We start from the raw sequence: 21,352 nt of genomic DNA, 5'->3' as shown, positions 1-21,352 counted from the left end.
TCAAAACTGTTTGCCCGGCGCATCCACCATTTTTACCACCAGATTCAAATAATACATTTGGTTATATTTTTAAACGAGAATATCATATTGTGGCACTTAAGGGACAATTTTTTTATTATAATGTTGCAAATAACGTTGATTTAGAAATCAATTAGTTTCCAAGAAAGTTACAAATATGATACGTAAATAATTGAACGATTTATTAAAACTTGTATCCCGGCGCATCCACCAATTTTTACCAGATTCAAGTATTGCATTTTGTTGTTTTTTTAAACGAGAATATCATATTATAGCACTTGTGAGACGATTATTTTTGTTTTAATAATGCAAAACACATTGATTTTAAAATTAATTATTTCCCAAAAATGTAACAAATTTGATACATAAATAATTTAACGATTTCTTAAAACTGTTATCCCAGCGCATCCACCATTTTTACCACCAGATTCAAGTAATGCATTTTGTTATTTTTTTAAAGACGAACATTATATTATGGCACTTGTGAGACGATTTTTTTTGTTTTAATAATGCAAAACACATTGACTTAGAAATCAATTATTTCCCAAAAAAGTTGCGAAACTGATACGTAAATAATTGAACGATTTCTCAAAACTGTTTGCCCGGCGCATCCACCATTTTTACCACCAGATTCAAATAATACATTTAGTTATTTTCTTAAACGAGAATATCATATTATGGCACTTAAGTGACAATTTTTTTATTGTAATGTTGCAAATAACGTTGATTTAAAAATGAATTATGTCCCAAGAAAGTTCCGAATCTGATATGTACATAATTAAATGATTTATCAAAGCTGTTAACCCGGCGCATCCACCATTTTTATCACCAAATACAATTATGCCATTTTGTTATTTTTTAAACGAGAATATCATATTATGGCACTTGTGGGACGATTTTTGATTTTAATGATGCAAAAGACGTTGATTTACAAATCAATTATTTCGCAAGAAAGTTCCGAATCTGATACGTAAATAATTGAACGATTTCTCAAAACTGCGACAATTTCCAGTCCTTCTGCATCAAGCTGTCTGGAATTGCATGAGTTATGATTTCATTTATGTCCCAAGGCGGCAACATAGCGCCGTAAATGTGAAAAAAAGAAATTTGTCAAGCGCTTTTCAGATTTGCTTTATCGCAATGGCACAGTTTAATAAAAACTTTTCACAATTAGTCCACAAAATGAATTTATGTCACCGTGAAATTAGTAATAATTATTTAATTAGCAACTGCATTTGCGGTTTCGTTCATTATTCACAGCAACAGTGCGCGCTGGTGGAATTTGGCTTTCGATTTTTATGAATGGACAAATAGAAGGCGACCAGCCCTTGAGCACTTTTAATTTTTCACATGAAATCCTTCTATTTAACTATTCGTGTTTGTTCTTAAACCAATCAGAACAGCGGTGCGCATGTCTCTGGTTTCAGTTGAATCCAAAGAGATTCATTCATTCAGTAGGGGTGCGCTGTTTCCAGCTGAAAACTCCTCTCGTATCTGAAAACTCGCAACCGCGCGCTTATTTAAAACCCCATCAAGTTTTTAACGCAATGTGACAAAAATGCTCGTAATCGCGTTTCATGCAAGCGGTTGGTAAAATGGGCGAGGAACATTATGATGAGGACTCTAAAAGTAATTTTAGTGTGTTGAACGAAACTTTGGACGGGTTTGCTAACGAGACGGTCTCTCCTGACGTACTTTTCCAACAGAACTTGACAGTCATTCTCGTTTATAGTGCGCTTTTCGTCGTCGCCGCTGTCGGGAACTTGACTGTTTTTATTTCCCTGTTCAGGTCGAGACACCGCAAATCAAGAATTAGTTTAATGATTCGCCATCTTGCCATCGCTGATTTGATTGTAACTTTTATTATGATTCCAATCGAGGTAAGAAAAAATCAGCTTAGAAATGAACGTGTTTATTTAACGGCGAAATATCGAAAATTGCTTCCATAGCCACTTACCTGTCACCTACAATGTCGACATTTCAACGCTTCACTCCTAAATAAATAACTCTTCAGGCAAGGCAAAAACGTTTGCGAATTTAATTTCAAATAGTTAACCCTCTGCTGGGTGAGACAAGCATTGTGTTTTCAAATTATCATCATTTCGCATGAAATACAATGTCACAGACGCAAATGTAATGGTCATGGCTGGTCTCTAATTTCAGTTTTCACATCAAAGATCTTATCGGAAATTATTTGCTGGAAGAAATAATCGTTTCCGAAAATTGGAAAAATACGAGTGAAGCACTTCACAGTAATTTATTCTTGGATTGAAAAGTGTTTTCCTGAAATCAGCCGTAAACACACAAGTAATTGATGTCAATTAAACCAAACCATCTAGGAGTTTGTGTGTTTTTTGGATTAATTTTTTATTGCTAGAAAAACTGAAAATGTCAGAAGACAAGTTATTAAAAATTTCGTAATTATTAAAACTCAGTTTTTTATTGCTGTCTATTCTAAACGCCAGAAGCAAGTCTCATAAAATTAATTACCAATTTAAAACTAACTCATTTTTTTGAAACCCTACTTTTAATTCTTTAAACTCACCCAAAGCTTAAAATGATTAATAGTGAATGTTAAAACTCCTTTTTACGAAAGTTTAGCTGGAGGTGTTAAAAATGAAAGAGTGTTCACTGCGCATTCATGTTTTTGTGAAGAGTTGCCTTTTTCGTTTAAATGAAACCAAACCGAGTAGCTTGTAGTGTTGCAAAATGATTTCAAAATAGATTTCGCTTTGTCCAACATGCAATCCTGGTCTGCATTTAAAACGGCCCTCGGGCAAGCACTCGAGTAAATAATATAAAAAATGCGAAAAATCTCTATTAGGTTGGCGAAAGTTGCATAACTGTCCCGACTGAGAAATTGGCGTTTTCTTAAAAAATACTTCAAGAGAGAAGATTCGTTTTAATAAGATGTCTTCTTTGACGTTTTATTTACACAACAAACTTATCGACAAAATAAGATACTTTTCATATCCAAATGACAAGACATTCGATCGAAAATCAAACGTTATTTATTCACATTTAATGGAACAAGCTAATGGAAAAGCACATCTAATTATAAAGGAACCCATGCAATAGTGGAAGCCGTAGAGTTTGATCCATAATTTGGAAAACCGGCTGTTTTGCTCAAACAACAAAATCCCGTTGTAATTTATTCTCGCGAATGTACAATGTTTCAGCTAAAAACCTCATAAAACACCGAAACGAAAAAGAATGTAAGAAATGCGTTCGCAGGATGATTAACAGGGGAATATGTGTTTTCGCGAAAAGTTCAATCAAACATTTTAATTAGTGCAGTGTGTGGGCGTCCAATTTATTGACTGGATTGGACAAAAACCAAGTTTTTACACGCGTTGTGTGCGTCTTAGGGATTATAACTAAACCCCTCCAACAAGCTACAATAGATTAAAATACAGAAATAGACGAGTGTTGCAAACTTTGCTGAATGTGTTTTCTAGTCTTTTGTGAGACGGAAATTTGGAACATGTTTGAAACAAAGCAGTTTCAGGGATTTATATCTCCTGATGTAGTGATAATTATTGAAAGTGCGTTTTTTACACGAGATGTGAAACTCATCGGGTAACAAATTTGCATCATACATTCACAAGGCGTTGCGGAATTGTTTGAATAATTACATCGTATAAGTCTCCTTAAAATACGATCTAGGGTTTCATAAGCAAGATCGGTCCATTTTCCCTCATTCCCCCACAGTTTGATGATGATCACCGCCTACAACCCTCACCCTCTGTTAAATTATTCTAAGAGATTTCTCATTGTTCTCGCATTATTTCCACTATAGACAGGCGTTGTATTCAAGGCAAAAATACGCAAACTGTGGAATTACAAAGTTATGTTTTGCTAAATCCCAAAGTTTGATCTAGTGTGGGATTATAGAACGAATAATCTCCCATACATTACACGTAATCAATCTTGTCTGTTCCACTGACTCCAAATATGGAGATATTTTCGGCGACCCAGACTTTAGACAATATATCAACTCATAATGACCTCGACGTGATAATAAATGAGCGCGTAGATGTTATCATAATTACCTACAAGAGGTCACGACATGTTAAAAACACCGGTTTTGTGCTAAGAAGAGAAACATAATTAGCATCTGAAAAAATCGGAATCCTTTAAAAGTATAATGCCGAGTAGGCAATTATTTTTTCCTTATTTCAGCTCTTGCGAGTAATTTAATTCCACGTTCAGAATTTCCGTTCCTAAGACTGAAATACACGTCTTTGTAGCCCAAACTAACAATAAAGAATTTAATTTAAGTGCATTGTGCATAAAATGATCGGAAAGCGACTTTAATCGAAAATGTTTTAAGCTTAGATTAACAAATTAAATCCAGTTCAGTTTTATTTTGTTTTAATTTGAAGAAACAATAAAAAATGTACGACTCTGGATATAGGTGCCTGAAAAATCTCTTTTTGCATGAAAATCCTTGACTGGAATACCAATAAGTGTGTGGGTGTTTCCAGGCGATACGAAAATGCAAAATTTTTCAATTTTCCGAATGTTAAAATATTTGATAAAATTTCTTATTGTAGTTTAAGGTTTCAGCACTTGGTAACAAATTTTCTCGTGCTTGCTGAAAGTTGTTAACGTATTTTAGGCGAAGTGGCGATAGCTCAAAACTTAGAAAACCAACACCGTACGAACGTCATTTTCTAAATTACACTCTTAATTATTCCTTACTTAAACTAGGAAAATTCATGATCCGTGGCTAATTATAAACACATAATTCAAGTGATTTAGTCAATAAATATTACGTGGATGAGCGCAATAACGTACAATTTATAGCAACGTTAATTAGAGGATGAGCAGAAACATGCAGATCATATCAAGTTCACAAAAGCTAATTTTACATAACATCGGGCAGAAAGTTTTTTCAAACTAATAGAATCGATCGAGAGTGGAGATAAAAAGTTAATGATGTGTTCCTGTGTGGAAAAACCTGATCAAGGGGAAATCGCAAACTTTTTAGTGCTTAATGAAAAATTGATGGCACATAATAACCCCACATTTGTTGACCCAGTTAAATCTAGCGTTAATTTAATTGATTCTTGCTCAAAATCCGCTACTCTTTTATTTCCATTTTAAATATGATTCATTCGATCCGCAACCGATAGGAATTCTCCTGAAAGACTTTATTAAAAGTTTTCAGTTGAAATTTGTCAGTATTCGGAGGCTAGAACAAGCTGCTGTAAGAGCCTTACAAGTCATCCCTCGTGAACTTTGCCACCGGTTCATTTCTTCGAAAATATTTAGAAATTTATGTTAAGAGTTTATAACTTGATTATGTGGATACATTTTCAATTCGGTTAAACTTGTTTATCCGGCGCTATTAATCCGTGTAGCGAACACGAATGAATATTCATGAAGAGATGTTTATATTGTTGTGGGTAAAAATATTAGCACAGCTTTGATCACTGCAACTGCAAGATTGATGTTTGCGTAGCTCAACTTCTTGCCACAACAACTCCCACGGATCGATCGTCAAACGAGCGAATTAAAAAATAAATAAAATGTGCCACCCGTCACTGAAAACTTTTTAAATTAGGAAAAACCTCCCGTAATAAAATTACAAAAAATAGCCGTTTTCAGAAAAGCCCATTTCGACTTTTTCAAACGCCATCATTCTTAATTAGGCCGTCTGGTTTACAGTTTACAATGTTTGACCCCGACTTTTGTGCTTTAACCACATTTAAAAAATCTTATTCGCTTTGTGGTGCCGAGATCGGGAAGAGTTTGCGTTCAATTTTTCATGTAACGTGACACTAATTCAGCGGGGGTGTTAATTCTGACGGATAATAAATTTTCTGGTCATGAATCTGTTTGCTGCGAATTTTTCGAGCGGAAAATGTATTTATAAATATTAAAAATCAACACAAGGTAAACTCGGCTTATTTCAACGTAAATCTAATACGACAGAAAAGGTAATGAACTGAACGCTTGCGTCACGAAAATTTAAGCAAAACAATTTCGCACGACTATAAAATACAGCTGCGAGACTCTCGAAGATATTACAATTTTTTCGCAAATCTTTTAAAGTGTTGCCGTCAATATTCTTCAACTGTCTGGACGTGCAAATCGCCTTAATCCATGCAGACACAAAATCTTTACAAAACGCGAGGTTTATTAAAATTTTTCGGAAGTCGCAGGAGCAAAAATGCAAGTCTTAAATTTTATTTTAGAAATACATACATAACTTTTTTACCGCCCTGGTTAAATTTTATTGACATTGATTATTCACCGTATTTGCATTTGTTAACGCCACAAAAATATTTGAGCATATTCGGGTTATATATTGGTTTAGTTAAAATTCACAAATTAACAAGGCCAAATGTCCAGACAATATTATTAGATAAAATATTTTGACTTAGTCAATTAGAGCCAAATATGAAATGCGGCAACATAACTTTTACAGCCAAAGTGTTTTTTCCTCTTTATACCTAAACGTGTAACTGTACATAAAACGTTTATTGCGGCACTAAAGCAAAAATTACATTGTCCTGTATTTAATAAACCATGTTATCAAACATAAATACGCTGGAAAATAATCAATTGGAGGTCAACTGGCAGCAGATTTAATTGAAAATGTGTTCTTTATTCTTCAATGCTGATCTCTTTTTCTTCCAACATTGAAAAGGAAATGAACCTTTCCAACGGTTGAGAGGTGATTGCCGACCCATTTTATACAATCTCAAATTTTATTAAGCATTTTCCATTTAATCTCCTTTACAAACTGACGAGTAAATAAACTTGATCTTGAGTTGTGTTCAACGTTTGGTTAATTATGAGCCTATTACAACACGTTATTTTTTATTAGATAGTTTGACTTTTTATTACAACAAGACACGACCAACAATAACTTCGTTTAATTAAATTCCATTTCCATTGCAACTTAATTAAATATTTTCTTAAATTATATTGTAGTTGCCATCAGGACCACATGGTGCATTATTAGTTGAAATTTAATTAATATGTAATTAGTCAACTTAGTGTGAATTTTACGAATTCATAAATTAATTAAGCAGCGACACAATACTAGTAGGTGCAAAAGGCTGTGCTGTACATATTTGCAAAACTCGAAATTAAAACTAAATTAATGCTACGAGTTCAAACGTTTTATTATTTTTAACAAAATATTAAAAAATCAGCTCCAGTGAACAATAAATTAATGTGGGAAGTAATTATTTTATTAACTGTGAATTGCAATTCCCTGCTGCAAAATTTAATTGAATGCTGATTGGGGAAATACCGACGCAAACCAGTTGCCAAAAATCAGTTACTTGAATAAAATGAAAAACGCCCAAAAATTGTAGACGTCGTGAAAAAACCATTGGAAATTTAATTAACTCCCCTGATCGATTTTAGCAGAAGTAAACGTTTAACTAATTTCAATTGACGCCCCACTTTCCGTAATAAATTAATACAGTGGGTCCTAATTTTTGCTTACGGTGGCGCAGTGTGTGTAAAAGTTTGCCGATCTAACGGCAGTTTGATAACTTAAATTAGGTAAAGCTCTTAACAGGAGTAGGAAGTAAAATGCATTACGTTGCCTTAAAGTTATCCCAACTTTGTTGACACCTCCTTAAGTCGTCTTTGTGAATTCCAGGTTGGCTGGAGATTGACTGGCAAATGGATCGCTGGCAATGTGGCATGCAAAGTATTCTTATTTCTTCGGGCTTTCGGGCCCTACCTTAGCAGCAACGTGCTTGTGTGCGTGTCCTTGGACCGGTACTTTGCTGTCCTGCACCCGCTCAGAGTCAACGACGCCAGAAGGAGAGGCAAGATAATGCTCGCCTTCGCATGGGGAACGTCGTTCGTTTACTGTATACCACAGGTAAATACATTATAATTAATTCCCTTCTACTAGTTCTAAGTAAACCTGATTTACTCCAAAATGGGGGAATCTAAACCGAAAACAATGCGACGTGGAGGCACGCCGGAAAAATCATGTTTGTGTTGGCGGCAGTGTCACGCCGGCGAAAATTCAACCGCTAACTCACTATTTTTTTACCTCTGAAGAGAAAAATTTGAACAGCAAGAGCGAGCGCTCGCCCGGCGCATCCACCAAAATTACCAAAAATTTCACATCGAAAAATATTTCGAATTCTACACCCAACGCTAGATGGTTGAAATGTTTTAGGTCTCAAATTTCTCTATTCAGCTGTAATTTGCGCGAGTGAGCGAAATAGTAGCACGAGGTAGACAGGCTAATGAGTCGATTTGTTTACTTTAGTTTTCTATTAGATGGGAATAATTGGCTTATTGGATCTATCAAAACGTCAGCGTAATTTCAATTAAAGTTATAAAAAGTTAATGAAAATTTTTGATCAACAAGAAACGAGACAATACAGAGCAGGTCGATGTCTCCGTTAATAAAGTAGGAATTTTTAATTTGTTTCAGTCGAAATTTGAAACATTTGCGTAGTTTTCATTTGCTCGGGCTCCTGTCAATATTTAATCAGCGGTTTACCTTTGAAGGCATTGTTCAAAGGAGCATCGTCATTTTCTATAAGAATAATTTATGATTTGGACCTTTGTTGTAGATACCTTCCGAGACGCATTCCTTCCTCTTTAGTCACAATTTCCGTTATGAAATTTTAAACGTAAAACTGATTACAACAAAATGGACTTGTGCAAACCAAAAAACGTCAAGCGAAAATTCCTCCGCAGCTGAACCCCCGAACAAGTCTATTTATAACAAGGGCCTTTCCATTTAATCAAGTCACAGTGACACGCTGCAGCCCTGAAGAAACACCTAAGTGTGATTTTTCTGCGCGCATTGGCTGCGAATCTTGATGGTTGAAGGCAAAGCCAATTCATGAATCTAATTTACAAAGCAAATTTCTTTGTTGTGCGCGATTCAACAGGTTTTGAAATAACAGAGTTGCGTGCAAAAACAAGGAGGCCATTAGTATTAATTAAATTCAGGACGAGAAGCGAACCCAAAAATTCATACAGAGATTGGAAAAGCTTGCGGCAGCGACAAATTGTTAAAAATTTTGTTGTCCCAAATAAATACACTCACAAATCAAGAAAATTTATTCAACATTCGGCGTTCGATCCATCTCAGCCAAAAGCATTTTTTTTAATAAATAAACAATGAGGCAGAATTGTGTACGAGGGCAGTAATAATATTGATACCCATAATATTTCCCCTGTTATTAGTTAGTTTAACACGGAACGGGCAAAATATGGCCAAACTATGCCACTTAATTGCTGATCCGCAACAATGTTCAACTTCGTATTACAAGCTTAATTATTCTAGCTTTTCCTCCTTATCGATTACGTACCTGCCACTCACAATTTTATTATTTAGTAAACATAAAACAATTAAAACTTTTTAATTAGGCAAACAGCCGACAAGAAATAAATGAATACAAAACCCAATTTCCGATTAAAATACTCCCGGAAATTTTTTAACTTTTCTTTGGCCAACCGACCCCAAATATTTGCGCTTGGTTAAGGAATTATTTTAATTGCTTTAAAGCATTGCAGGAACATTACGAGGTGTGGCTAGTGCACCACCCAGAACCTACGCTCTATGAATTGGAAATAGCAATTTATCGGAAAATTATTGCGAAACCTCTCTAGCTCAATTTGATCGATAATACATTACAGTAATTCTGGCGCAAAACCGCAGCTACTTTAAGCCCCAACTTGAACTAATGACGGTGTCGCTGTTTACTGATTTTTCAGTTCCTGGCGGCTCGTAAAATTCTACGTGAAAAACTCTGACTGAAACTAATAACTGAAAAAGTTTCAAGAAACTCGAGTCAGTTTCCAATTACAGAGAAAAAACTGAAGGGAGATTACTAAATACCGTAACAAACACCGACTGACTCTAGTGAACAAATGCAATCGATTTCTGACACATTCCTTATCTTTAAATGTTTCATGACCTAATTAGACTTGATGAAATTTTTCGAGGACAATATTAATCCTTTTCTGCGTCACTTAACGCATAAAAACAAGAGGGTAAAGCGTAAACAATTTAAGGGTTATTAATGCCCTTAAAACATTTTAACAATGCTTCACACAATGTGTGCTTAATTTCTGCTCGTTTAATCGATGTAATTCGTATTCATGTGAATAAAAACAAATTTTAATGGATCACTTTAACCATTCGGAAAAGTACAGTTTGGCGTAAATTTCCGAAACAAGTGGGGATACGTGTTTCAATTTGAAAATTTAAAAAATCATATATCAAAAAATCGAACATATAAACTTTTTATCGATTTTTAACAACTCTAGAAAGATGTAGCGCACATAAAAATCCAAAAAACTATGGTAGAACGAGTTAAAAAAAAATAATTTTTTTCACCTTTTTGAAATCAAAATTTTAAATCTCGTGAAAAGTTGGTATAACACAGGAAATGAGCCGCTGAATTCAATGGAACAAACCGCATTGCTTTACGACTTTTAGTTTTTGAGTTATTAATTTTTTGAAAAATAACTCGGCGCATCCACCATTTTTCAAATTAAAATAAAATAAATTACAGCAATACTATTAGAAGAAGTGAAACTATTTTGACCCTTACTCATGTAAAATGATCCGGGGAATCGATTGGCATCGAGAAAATTGCCAAATTCCCAATAGTTTTTTAGTTATAATTTTTTTTTAACTTTACCTATTTTTGCTTTTATTTGAAATTTTCTTAAAAACTATTTATCAGAGAACAAAGGTCTTTTTTGAAAAAGATAGATAATTAAAAGAGCTTTTCAACGATAATACACTTCATAGGGTTATCTTTAATAGTTACAGAGTTATTGCTCGATAAATATTCCGGATACACGGAATCGACCAAAATCGTGACAAAAATTGAAAAATCAAACGTTAAAAAATCGAACGTTTGGACTTTTTTTGGACTTTTAACAACTCTAGAGGGTTGTAAAGGCGTATATAAGTCCAAAAAACTATGATAGAACAAGTTTTAAAAATATTTACCTTTCTGAAGGTAAGTGTTTTACTCAGGAAATTTTAGCAAAAAAATCAAATTTTTAAATCTCGTGAAAAGTTAGTATATACAGAAAATGAGCCGCTAAATTCAATGAAACAAACCGCATTGCTCTACGACTGTTAGTTTTTAAGTCATGATTTTTTTAAAAAAATAACCCGGCGCATCCACCATTTTTTAAATTAAAATAAAATAAATTACGGCAATACTATTTCAAAAAGTAGAACTATTTCGACTCTAACATATGTAAAATCATCTGGGGAATCGATTGGCATTAAGAAAATCTCAAAATTCTCAATAGTTTTTTAATTATAAATTTTTTTGTTGAATAAAATTTTCCACTACAGATATTGCCTATCTTAATTTTTAGCAAAAAACTTTAAAAGTTTAGATCTCGTTAAAAATCGGTTTTATACAAAAAATAAGCCGCTGAATTCAATGGAACAAACCGCATTGCTCAACGACTTTTAGTTTTTGGGTTATAAACTTTTTAAAAAATAACTCGGCGCATGCACCATTTTTTATATTAAAATAAAATAAATTACGGCAATATTATTTGAAAAAGTGGAACTATTTTGACTCTAACATATGTAAAATAATCTGAGGAATCAATTGGCATTGAGAAAATCTCAAAAATCTCAATAGTTTTTTAATAATAAATTTTTTTGTTGAATAAAATTTACCATTATAGATATTGCCTATCTTAATTTTTAGCAAAAAACTTTAAAAGTTTAGATCTTGTTAAAAATTGGTTTTATACAAAAAAAAGCCGCTGAATTCAATGGAACAAACCGCATTGCTCTACGACTTTTAGTTTTTGGGTTATGAATTTTTTAAAAAATAACTCGGCGCATCCACCATTTTTTATATTAAAATAAAATAAATTACGGCAATACTATTTGAAAAAGTGGAACTATTTTGACTCTAACATATGTAAAATGATCTGAGGAATCGATTGGCATTGAGAAAATCTCAAAATTCTCAATAGTTTTTTAATTATAAATTTTTTTGTTGCCTAAAATTTTCCACTATAGATATTGCCTATCTTAATTTTTAGCAAAAAATTTTAAAAGTTTAGATCTTGTTAAAAATTGGTTTTATACAGAAAAAGAGCCGCTGAATTCAATGGAACAAACCGCATTGCTCTACGACTTTTAGTTTTTGGGTTATGAATTTTTTAAAAAATAACTCGGCGCATCCACCATTTTTCAAATTAAAATAAAATAAATTACGGCAATACTATTTGAAAAAGTAGAACTATTTTGACTCTAACATATGTAAAATGATCTGAGGAATCGATTGGCATTGAGAAAATCTCAAAATTCTCAATAGTTTTTTAATTATAAATTTTTTTGTTGCATAAAATTTTCCACTATAGATATTGCCTATCTTAATTTTTAGCAAAAAATTTTAAAAGTTTAGATCTCGTTAAAAATTGGTTTTATACAAAAAAAGAGCCGCTGAATTCAATGGAACAAACCGCATAGCTCTACGACTTTTAGTTTTTGGGTTATGAATTTTTTAAAAAATAACTCGGCGCATCCACCATTTTTCAAATTAAAATAAAATAAATTACGGCAATACTATTTGAAAAAGTGGAACTATTTTGACTCTAACATATGTAAAATGATCTGGGGAATCGATTGGCATTGAGAAAATCTCAAAATTCTCAATAGTTTTTTAATTATAATTTTTTTTGTTGAATAAAATTTCCCACTATAGATATTGCATATCTTAATTTTTAGCAAAAAATTTTAAAAGTTTAGATCTCGTTAAAAATTGGTTTTATACAGAAAATGAGCAGTTGAATTCAATGGAACAAACCGCATTGCTCTACGACTTTTAGCTTTTGAGTTATGAATTTTTACAGCGAAACTATTAGAACCGAATAAAAACTCTACAAAATGGTATAGGATTCAAGGCGATGTCTCAATTCAATATAAATTTTATTTATAAAATCAAGGAAATGGCTTCATTTCATACAACGATTACTCATTTTAATGGTAATGCGATATCTGGCAGCTCTTTCACTTCCTTAGAGTATCGAATAAAACTTTTAAGGAGAAAATATAAACGTGTCTCCTCTCGCGAGTAGAATTAAGTAAATTACAAAAAAAGTGATACACCCTGTACATGGAGTTTCATTAAGTTGTCCGTATCGGCACAAAGCATTTATGTGAGGGCGTGCCTTAATAAAAAATCCCCCAGTCAACAGCTCTTATTTATCATACGTCGAAGAAGTACTTTGATCTCGAGCCTCCCGCTTAATGAAATTTTTTCGAAATGCGCCCAAATTAAAAACTGCCAATAAATCGGCATTGTCTCATTTCTGCCATTAATTGCGCAAATATTTATCTTGCAGAGCTTTGTGTTTCGGGTGCGGGCACACCCCAAGTACCCGAACTACGAGCAATGCGTCTCGTTTGGTTTCTTCGAGAACACCGCCCAAGAAATCGCCTACAATCTGATGTGCGTTATGTGCATGTATTTCATTCCTCTGTTCGTCATCATCGTCGCTTACACCGCCATCATGTGCGAAATCTCCAAAAACTCCAAAGAAACCAAGGGTGAGTTATGAGCATGCAAGTCCTATTTGCATAATTCGTATTAATTAAGTTTGCAAAGTAAACATCTGCCCAAGGATTAATTAAGTTGAGTTAGAACAAATCTGCAATGTTAGCAACAAAAACGCTAGTTGCTCATTTCGATTGCAATTTATGGCAAATCGGAATAAAATCCACGGCAAAGCGGCGCTGAACTCCGTTTGATATTGGAAATGAAAGAATATTGAACTTTTCATTGACTGGCAAGGAGCACAATACTTATCGATTTTCGGCCAAATTCTGATAAATTGTTTAATTTCGCACAAGAATTGTGTTTTGACGGCAGTGAGCGTAAAAATAAATTTTGAACGAATTAATTTTTTGTGAAATAGGCGCCACTTGTAAATGCGACTGGAGTGAAGAGAGCGTCTAGAGATTTATTTTGCTGAATTTTTTTGAGTTGACGGTGATGTAGCGAAGCATCAAGCCGTTTCTGCTCTATAAATAAAATAAATTGGTACATTTTCACTGCTTTAATAGATGGGCTTCTTTTATTAAATAAAAGCTGTTTGTACCTACTCAGCGAAATAAATCCATCACACACACAAGAGTAATACTTGATTCGTTCCGCCCAAAGTTGGACACAATTCGCTAACTGGCAATAATTATAGAATATGTAGTTTGTGGCCGGTGACATGTTTTACGTGTGGGTGAGGTATTCTCAAACTTGCCAGACTTAGTTTAATTTAATTTCGGCAGACAAAATTGAACTTACCACTACGTTATGCAAAAACTAAATTATTCTCCCCCAACTTTGCACTGTTGAATAATTTAACAATTATTTTGCTCTCTATGATCAGCGGCAATTCCTTGATGGATTTGTGTTTGTGGTCGGCTTTCGTGACAGTTTCGTTCAAAAATCTGGTATTTAAATACTGAACTTATTTTCTTCGGTAAACAAGAATAAAAAACTGAAATTTCCAATTTCCGAGTATAATTAAGTTCAATATGGCTTGTAAGTTTAAAGAGCAACAAGTAACTCCGATTCTCATCAAAGAAATTATAAAACGCACTAGCCTTCGGGCTGTTAATATTTTTCCACACGATCAAAGTTATGAAACTTTGTTATTTACAGGAGAGTCATATCGTACTTCAAATGGCAGGATGAGACTAAGGCGCTCCGATATTAGCAATATAGAAAGGGCTAGGAGCAGAACCTTAAGGATGACCATCACTATTGTTGCAGTCTATGTCTGGTGCTGCACACCGTATGTTATTATCACCATGTGGTAAGTTGTGGTAAATCTCGTGAAAAGTTAGTATAATACAGAAAATAAACCGCTGAATTCAATGGAACAAACCGCATTGCTCTACGACTTTTAGTTTTTAAGTTATGAATTTTTTTAATGAATAAAATTTTTCACTATGACAAATGGCACCCTAAATTTAGGCAAAAAATTTTAAATATTTAATTCTTGTGAAAAATTGATATAATATGTAAAATGAACTGTAGAATTCAATCGGACAAACCGCAATGCTCTACGACTTTTAGTTTTTTTTTATGAATTTTTTTAGTGAAAAACTTTGATCGCCTCTGTAGCCGGAACCGGTGGCCGGAGCGGCTCCGGGTTTAGACGAAAAAATAGATAAAATTAAGCGCTATCAGATGGTTTTTTGTTTGTTGCTCTAAGTCTTACAGTTTTCGAGAAAAACGCAAAAAAAGGTTTCCATTTGCACTTTTTTTCAATTTTCAATCGCCAATTACGGCGAAACTATTAAAGATATCGAGAAACGGAATAATGGAGGATAACCGGAATAAAAAACTCTACAAAATAGCATAAGATTCAAAGCGATATCTCGCAAAAAAAATTTTCAATTTTTAAACGCCGATTACGGCCAAACTAAAAGAGCTAGAAGAAAACGCTTTTTTAGATCGGAAAGAGCACATCAAAATCTATAAGATAGAATCGGTTTCATTTCATTTTGAGACATTTTAAAAATTGACCGATTTTAAGGGGGGGGGTGTTAACTTTTTTTTAATTTTTTTTATTTTCTCATTTACGGCTAAACTATTCTAAAAAGTGGAACTGTTTTGATCCACACCTATGCAAAATGATCCGGGGAATCGATTGGCATCGAGAAAATTGCCAAATTCACAATAGTTTTTTAGTTATGAATTTTTTAAAATTTTACCAATTTTTGCATTTAGCAGCAATTTGCTCGAAAATTATTAGTCGGAGAACCAATAATCTATTTTAAAAAAATAGATAATTTAAAGAGCTTTCCAACGATAATACACTTCATGGAGTTATCGCTACTAGTTACGAAGCTATTGCTCGATAAATGTTCCGGGTACCCAAAATCGACAAAAACTGCGACGAAAATTGAAAAAATCAAACATCAAAAAATCGAACATTTGGACTTTTTGTGGACTTTTAACAACTTTAGTGGGTTGTTAAAACTTGTAGAAGTCCATAAAAATTTGCTGGAGTTAGTTTAAAAAAATTTTTTTTTCACCTCTTTGAGGGTAAGTGTTTTTATTACTCAGGAAATTTGAGCAAAAAAATTGAAAATTTTAAATCTCGTGAAAAGTTGGTATAATACAGAAAATGAACCGCTGAATTAAATGGAACAAACCGCATTGCTCTACGACTTTTAGTTTTTGAGTTATGAATTTTTTTAATGAATACAATTTTTCACTATGACAAATGGCTACCCTAAATTTAGGCAAAAAATTTTAAATTTTTAATTCTTGTGAAAAATTGATATAATATGTAAAATGAGCCGTAGAATTCAATGGAACAAACCGCAATGCTCTACGACTTTTAGTTTATTTTTAATAAATTTTTTAATGAAAAAATGAAAAAAAATGAAAAAAAATTTGATCGCCTCTGTAGCCGGAACCGTTGGCCGGAGCGGCTCCGGGTTTGGACAGAAAAATAGACAAAATTAAGCGCTATCAGATGCTCTTTGTGTTTGTTGCTCTAAATCTTACAGTTCCCGAGAAAAACGCAAAAAATGATGCCACTTTCACTTTTTTAAACAAATAGCTGAAAGTCGAAGAATATTGTAGCATAGAGTAGAGAGCACTTAATAAAAATTGTTGTTACAAGTGGTTAAAAAAACAGCAAACCAAATGAATTATAGTGGAACTGCAGCGTATTATTTTAATCCTAACAAGGGTACAGAATGTACAAGAACTTTAAAACTCATCGCAGCGCTCATTTTAAAGCTTGTTAGGGTTCCTTGTTTCGCGAGCTTTTATTTTAGTCATGTACATAGGCCTCAAGCTTCGTAATATCTTCTACTTTCGCTTTAAAAATGTAAAACGTTGGCGTTTTATTATATTCAGTATTTACTTAACTTATTTTGGAAAAATTAGCACTTTTCGAGCATCAATTTAAATTTTTAATTCGAATGAATAATTCAGGCCCCCGCGGGTAATTTTTTCCGGCGGATATTTGCAAGTATCTCAACTATTTCCAGGTACATGTTTGATAGAGCAAGCGCCACGAGCCTACCGGAGTGGCTCCAGGACACATTTTTCATGATGGTAGTTTCCAACAGTTGCATGAACCCCATAGTTTACGGGAGCTACGTGATCAATTTTCAGCGAGTTAACTGCAACTGCTTTTGCTTCAGGAAGACAGCGAGCGAAAGTCATCTCAACGGTAAGTTGAAGCTTGTACATATTTTGCCAAATAATCGAGTTTTATGGCAAATAATGAGTAATGAGGAATAAGCAACAACTCGAAAACTTTCCTTATTCCTTTATGCAAATAGACTTGGGAGAGAATTTATAATGTAAGGTCAAACACAAAGATAGGCTCCAATAAAGTTAAATTAACTCAGTGTTGGTCTAAATTCATTGTGTAATTATTTTTTGCATTGGGAAAAAACCCCTGCCGAACAGGCGCGTGTACACAAAAAATCGAAACCTTTCAGAAACCCTTTGAGAGCTTTAATTTGAGTTAAGGTTTGAAAGCTTTTAGTCATGCGTTTGAGAAAGTTAGATGCACATAAACAGCCCATATTCCGATATATAAACCGCAAAGAAACACAAACATTTCTCGGGAAAAATGGTAAAGTAATTGAATAATTTGTGTTATTAAAAACGGAAGCTTTCAGCAATTTTCTTTCGTAACGCTTTGTTAAAATTGTCGAAATACATTGAAGCAAGTTTGTGATACATTAGCGCAAATGTTGGTGGATTATTAAAGCGAAAGTTGGGAATTGGCGAGTTTGGAATAAGTGTAATTGTGGAAAAATCATCGCACTTTGTTCCTTTCAACCTATTCGAGTTCACTTTTCGTGTGGAAATCTGCATCACATAAAAGCTCGGGCTTTCACGCCGTGAAAACTCCAAACGACATGATCATATCGGGCGTAAAGCAGATAAGAGGTGCGCAAAAGCCGTGTGTGTTTCCTGCTCGGCTGCCGCTTGCAAAAATTGTCGTTCTTCTGCCTCGCAATTTATTAATTGGTGGTAAATTTCAGATGGAGAGGCGCAGGCGGCGGCAGGGCGGGGAAGGAGTTTAGCGCGGGGAGTTATAAAATGCGTCCTCAGATTGCAGAAAGGTAAGAATTTAAAAGTTGTTAGGCTTAAGCTGACTTACAAAGGAAACACAAGAAGGGAAGATTAATGCGTTTGCGTGGGAAAACGCTATAATTAAACTTTTGTTTGTTGGCACGCCTGTGGGATTTTTACCTAGCTTAACGATAGAAAAACGCACAATACAAGGGTTCCCATTTTTTGCAAAAATACATTCCTACGCGCTCGACACAGAAGCATTCGTTCATGGCACACCTACCCACAATAACTTCCAATATATTGCAACTTTTATTAAAAGCTAGACTTCACAAATGTAAGTTTTATTACTTCTGGCGCAACTTTAAAACTCGAGTCACTCTTTGTTTATTTGAAAAAATATTTTAAATGAACTGAAACCTGGATTATCCAAGTACATGAACAACAAATTCGTATTTCCGCGTAGGTCGATTCAACACCTTGAATTCTGTTTGCTTGTTTACGCCCACACACAAAACGCTGCAACTCTCCCTTGATCTTGGCACAAAACTCGCTTCAGTTAAACAAATAAATCGAACTTTGGCAAACTTTAGAGTCGTTGTAACGGCCAGTACAAGATTAATGACAATTTTATACCTGGATGATGAATGGTTTTCCTTCAAGTCATTTCACAAAACAGTCAATTTTATAAATGACGCTGAAGCCAAAGGCGAATTTATTCAAAATTTTTTCAGTGGGCTCGGGGGCCACCAGGAGCACGGCCATGGTCCATGGCGCGGGCGGCAACGGGTACACACGCTCACCGACCCCCAAGTCCAACCTGAATCTAACAGGGCTCCTAAGCAAGGTAAGCAAGTGCACTTCTTTTTCTGTTTTATCAAAGTAATCAGCAATCTTTAAAATGCCGCAGAATCGTATACTTATCCGAGCCTTTAGGAAAAATCTCTTTATTACATAAAAGCAATTTCGTAAAATGCAAAATATTGATCGTGGCGCATGAGTGGGTGCACTTTTCCGCAAACTACCGCCACGCAGATGAACTTTCAACTATGAGAGCGATTCCGGAAAAATGTAGACTTGCTCAAGTTGTTTAAACCAAACATTTTTGCAATAAATTCAAGGGTCTCCAACACGGAACGCAACATGTTTTCCAGCCACATTACGATGTCCCGTCCGTTATCGCAAACATAAAATGTTCTTATTTCTCATGTTAAACGAAACCAAGAATCTAATTTTAATATTGTTATAATCTTTAATAAATAAACCTGTCTGAATAATTTATTTTTAAACACATTTTTTTGTCCCGTCCGTCATGTGTAAAAAAAGTCAATTAATCAGAAGTCGTAACACATTGCCTTATTCTTCGGTTTTGTGACTTCAAAGGTTCCACCTTTTTACTTTAAAAATAGTTGGAATTAAATTGTGTCCCGTCCGTCATCAGATTGTATTTCTTTTTCCTGCTCGTATTTCAAATTTTAAAAATGTGGCTCTAATTGTAGGCTTCAAACAATTTCACTGGTACTAAGTTCTTATAAAGAAAAAACCACTTCTACTAAGACTGTTTGTAAAAACTGAAAATATAATAAAAAAAAAAATGTCCCGTCCGTTAAAATGGTATGCCTACTACCACCCTTAACAATATTTGCACAACTATAAAATTCACACATTATTTGCCAAAGGATTCATGTTTTTTTCACATTAGATTCAGCGAACTGATTTTGGTAGATTTTCGTTATAACCGAGCTCCACTGTATCAGCGTATGGCTGAATTTTTAACGTAGTTTTTGCAAAAGACGTCTGCCGGTGGGTTGAAAATTTTGCCCAAATAAACGAGTTTGTAAAAAGGGTTCTGGCCGTAAAGAACAATAAATTTCGTTCGCAAATGAAGTGCTACTTTAGAAAAAACCATTTTTATGCTTTGTGTTGACCCTCAGCGTCGTATCTTGTCTCGCTAATAAAACCCGAATTCTTCGTCGTGAAATATTTCCCTGTTATCATCCCGAAGCCCCGTCCTGATTCGTAATCTAGGTTGCTGTTTATTTATTGATCATCGTGCTTTTTCATAAACATCCTTCATGAAAACCAAGTAATAACATCGTCGGCGTCCTGTCGAAGATTAAATTTTCATTTTATTTCCAGAGCCGGTTACCTGACAAACCCCCGAGTGTTGGTCATATTTCGTTCCTGAGCGAGCCTCGCACCGCCAGGAATTACAGATCGAGTTTTCATAGCGAGCCGTGCTCAAGAACTCGAATGTGCCCGGATGAACTTTGTCTCGACACTTCATGCCACAGCGCTGATTATTACAGTTCTGCTGTTTTATAGGAACAGGAGATGTCACCCAAGTGTGACATCAAAATGGGCATTAATGGTGCAGTGGCGCTGTATAGTTTTGAACCCAGGTCGCGGAATATTTAGTGGTTGGAGGAGGGACAAGTGCCTGAGAAGTGGACACGGGAATACATGTGCTGATTTCATAACAGGGTTTGGACATGTACATAGTCGATTTTTTATTTTTCTATTTGTTAATTCATGTTTCATTAGGCAGGTAATTAACTACTCACTGTTTAAACTAAATATCAAACAAGGACCGACAACTGGATTGTGTGTACCTATCTACTAAATGTTTAAAAAATAATATTATCTGTGATTCTTTACTGTAAAGCTATTTGTAAGATAAATTATTCAAGAATAAATCAAACAACGGTACGTCGGTGTTTATTATCTCGCCCTGACAAAGTTTTAAAAGCAAAATCCGCAGAATTAAAATAATTCCGCCACAAAAATTAAAAGTAAATAGACCGCCGCCCACCTGGCGTTAAGAAAAGTCAACAATAGATAAACCCTACATAAAAATCGCCTTTTATCTTAATTCGCTTCCACGGTCTTTTATTCCGCATTATCTCGGCGCACACCCGCTCCAAATAATTTATTTCGAATTACTTAACACCCGTTTACAGTTGGTTTAACTATAAATAGTTACCTAAACTTTATTGAATTATTTAATCTTGTCAATTCCGTACGGCGTCACGACGCCGGTATTCCACTCTAATCTCTCAATTCATCCCACAGTTTATATTTAAACCGTTTGGGTGCAAATGTGGGCGGTTATTTCCGATCTAATTATTCACCAGAAAAAAGCCAGACACAAAAATAATGAACGGGAGCGGCAGAAAAAACGTATAATTCGACTCGACAAACAAAACAAAAAATACCAAAAAACTACCCGACTTTAAATTGTGGCTTGAGTGGCTCTAATGCGTCCGCTATGACGGCACAGACATCGG

The 21,352-nt window shown here is 34.4% G+C and overlaps 1 protein-coding gene across 3 annotated transcripts; it reads left to right on the top strand.

The window, feature by feature from the left end:
* The first annotated feature begins 1,464 nt into the window (after positions 1 to 1,464).
* Positions 1,465 to 20,774, top strand: LOC660222 (ACP receptor). Of its 3 annotated transcripts, XR_001575532.2 has the most exons (9): positions 1,465 to 1,898; positions 7,646 to 7,873; positions 13,357 to 13,561; positions 14,673 to 14,826; positions 17,024 to 17,208; positions 18,035 to 18,115; positions 18,800 to 18,912; positions 20,205 to 20,559; positions 20,610 to 20,774. XR_001575532.2 is itself a non-coding variant. In XM_015984066.2 (8 exons), exons 1-8 carry the CDS (start codon positions 1,596 to 1,598, stop codon positions 20,388 to 20,390), a joined length of 1,455 nt encoding a protein of 484 aa, XP_015839552.1. In that variant the 5' UTR covers positions 1,465 to 1,595; the 3' UTR covers positions 20,391 to 20,774.
* Positions 20,775 to 21,352: the final 578 nt, after the last annotated feature.

Source organism: Tribolium castaneum, chromosome 4 (genome assembly GCF_031307605.1).
Source record: "Tribolium castaneum strain GA2 chromosome 4, icTriCast1.1, whole genome shotgun sequence".
NCBI lineage: Eukaryota > Metazoa > Arthropoda > Insecta > Coleoptera > Tenebrionidae > Tribolium > Tribolium castaneum.
The sequence above is the reverse complement of the archived record's forward strand: the minus strand, read 5'-3'. Positions and strand labels throughout refer to the sequence as shown.

Excerpts from the sequence above, each read along its gene's own strand:
- LOC660222 (XM_015984066.2), top strand. The coding sequence starts at position 1,596 with ATGCAAGCGGTTGGTAAAATGGGCGAGGAACATTATGATGAGGACTCT. Across the intron at positions 18,116-18,799 it reads CGTCCTCAGATTGCAGAAAG|TGGGCTCGGGGGCCACCAGG; the intron begins GTAAGAATTTAA and ends AAATTTTTTCAG. Across the intron at positions 18,913-20,204 it reads TAACAGGGCTCCTAAGCAAG|AGCCGGTTACCTGACAAACC; the intron begins GTAAGCAAGTGC and ends TTTTATTTCCAG.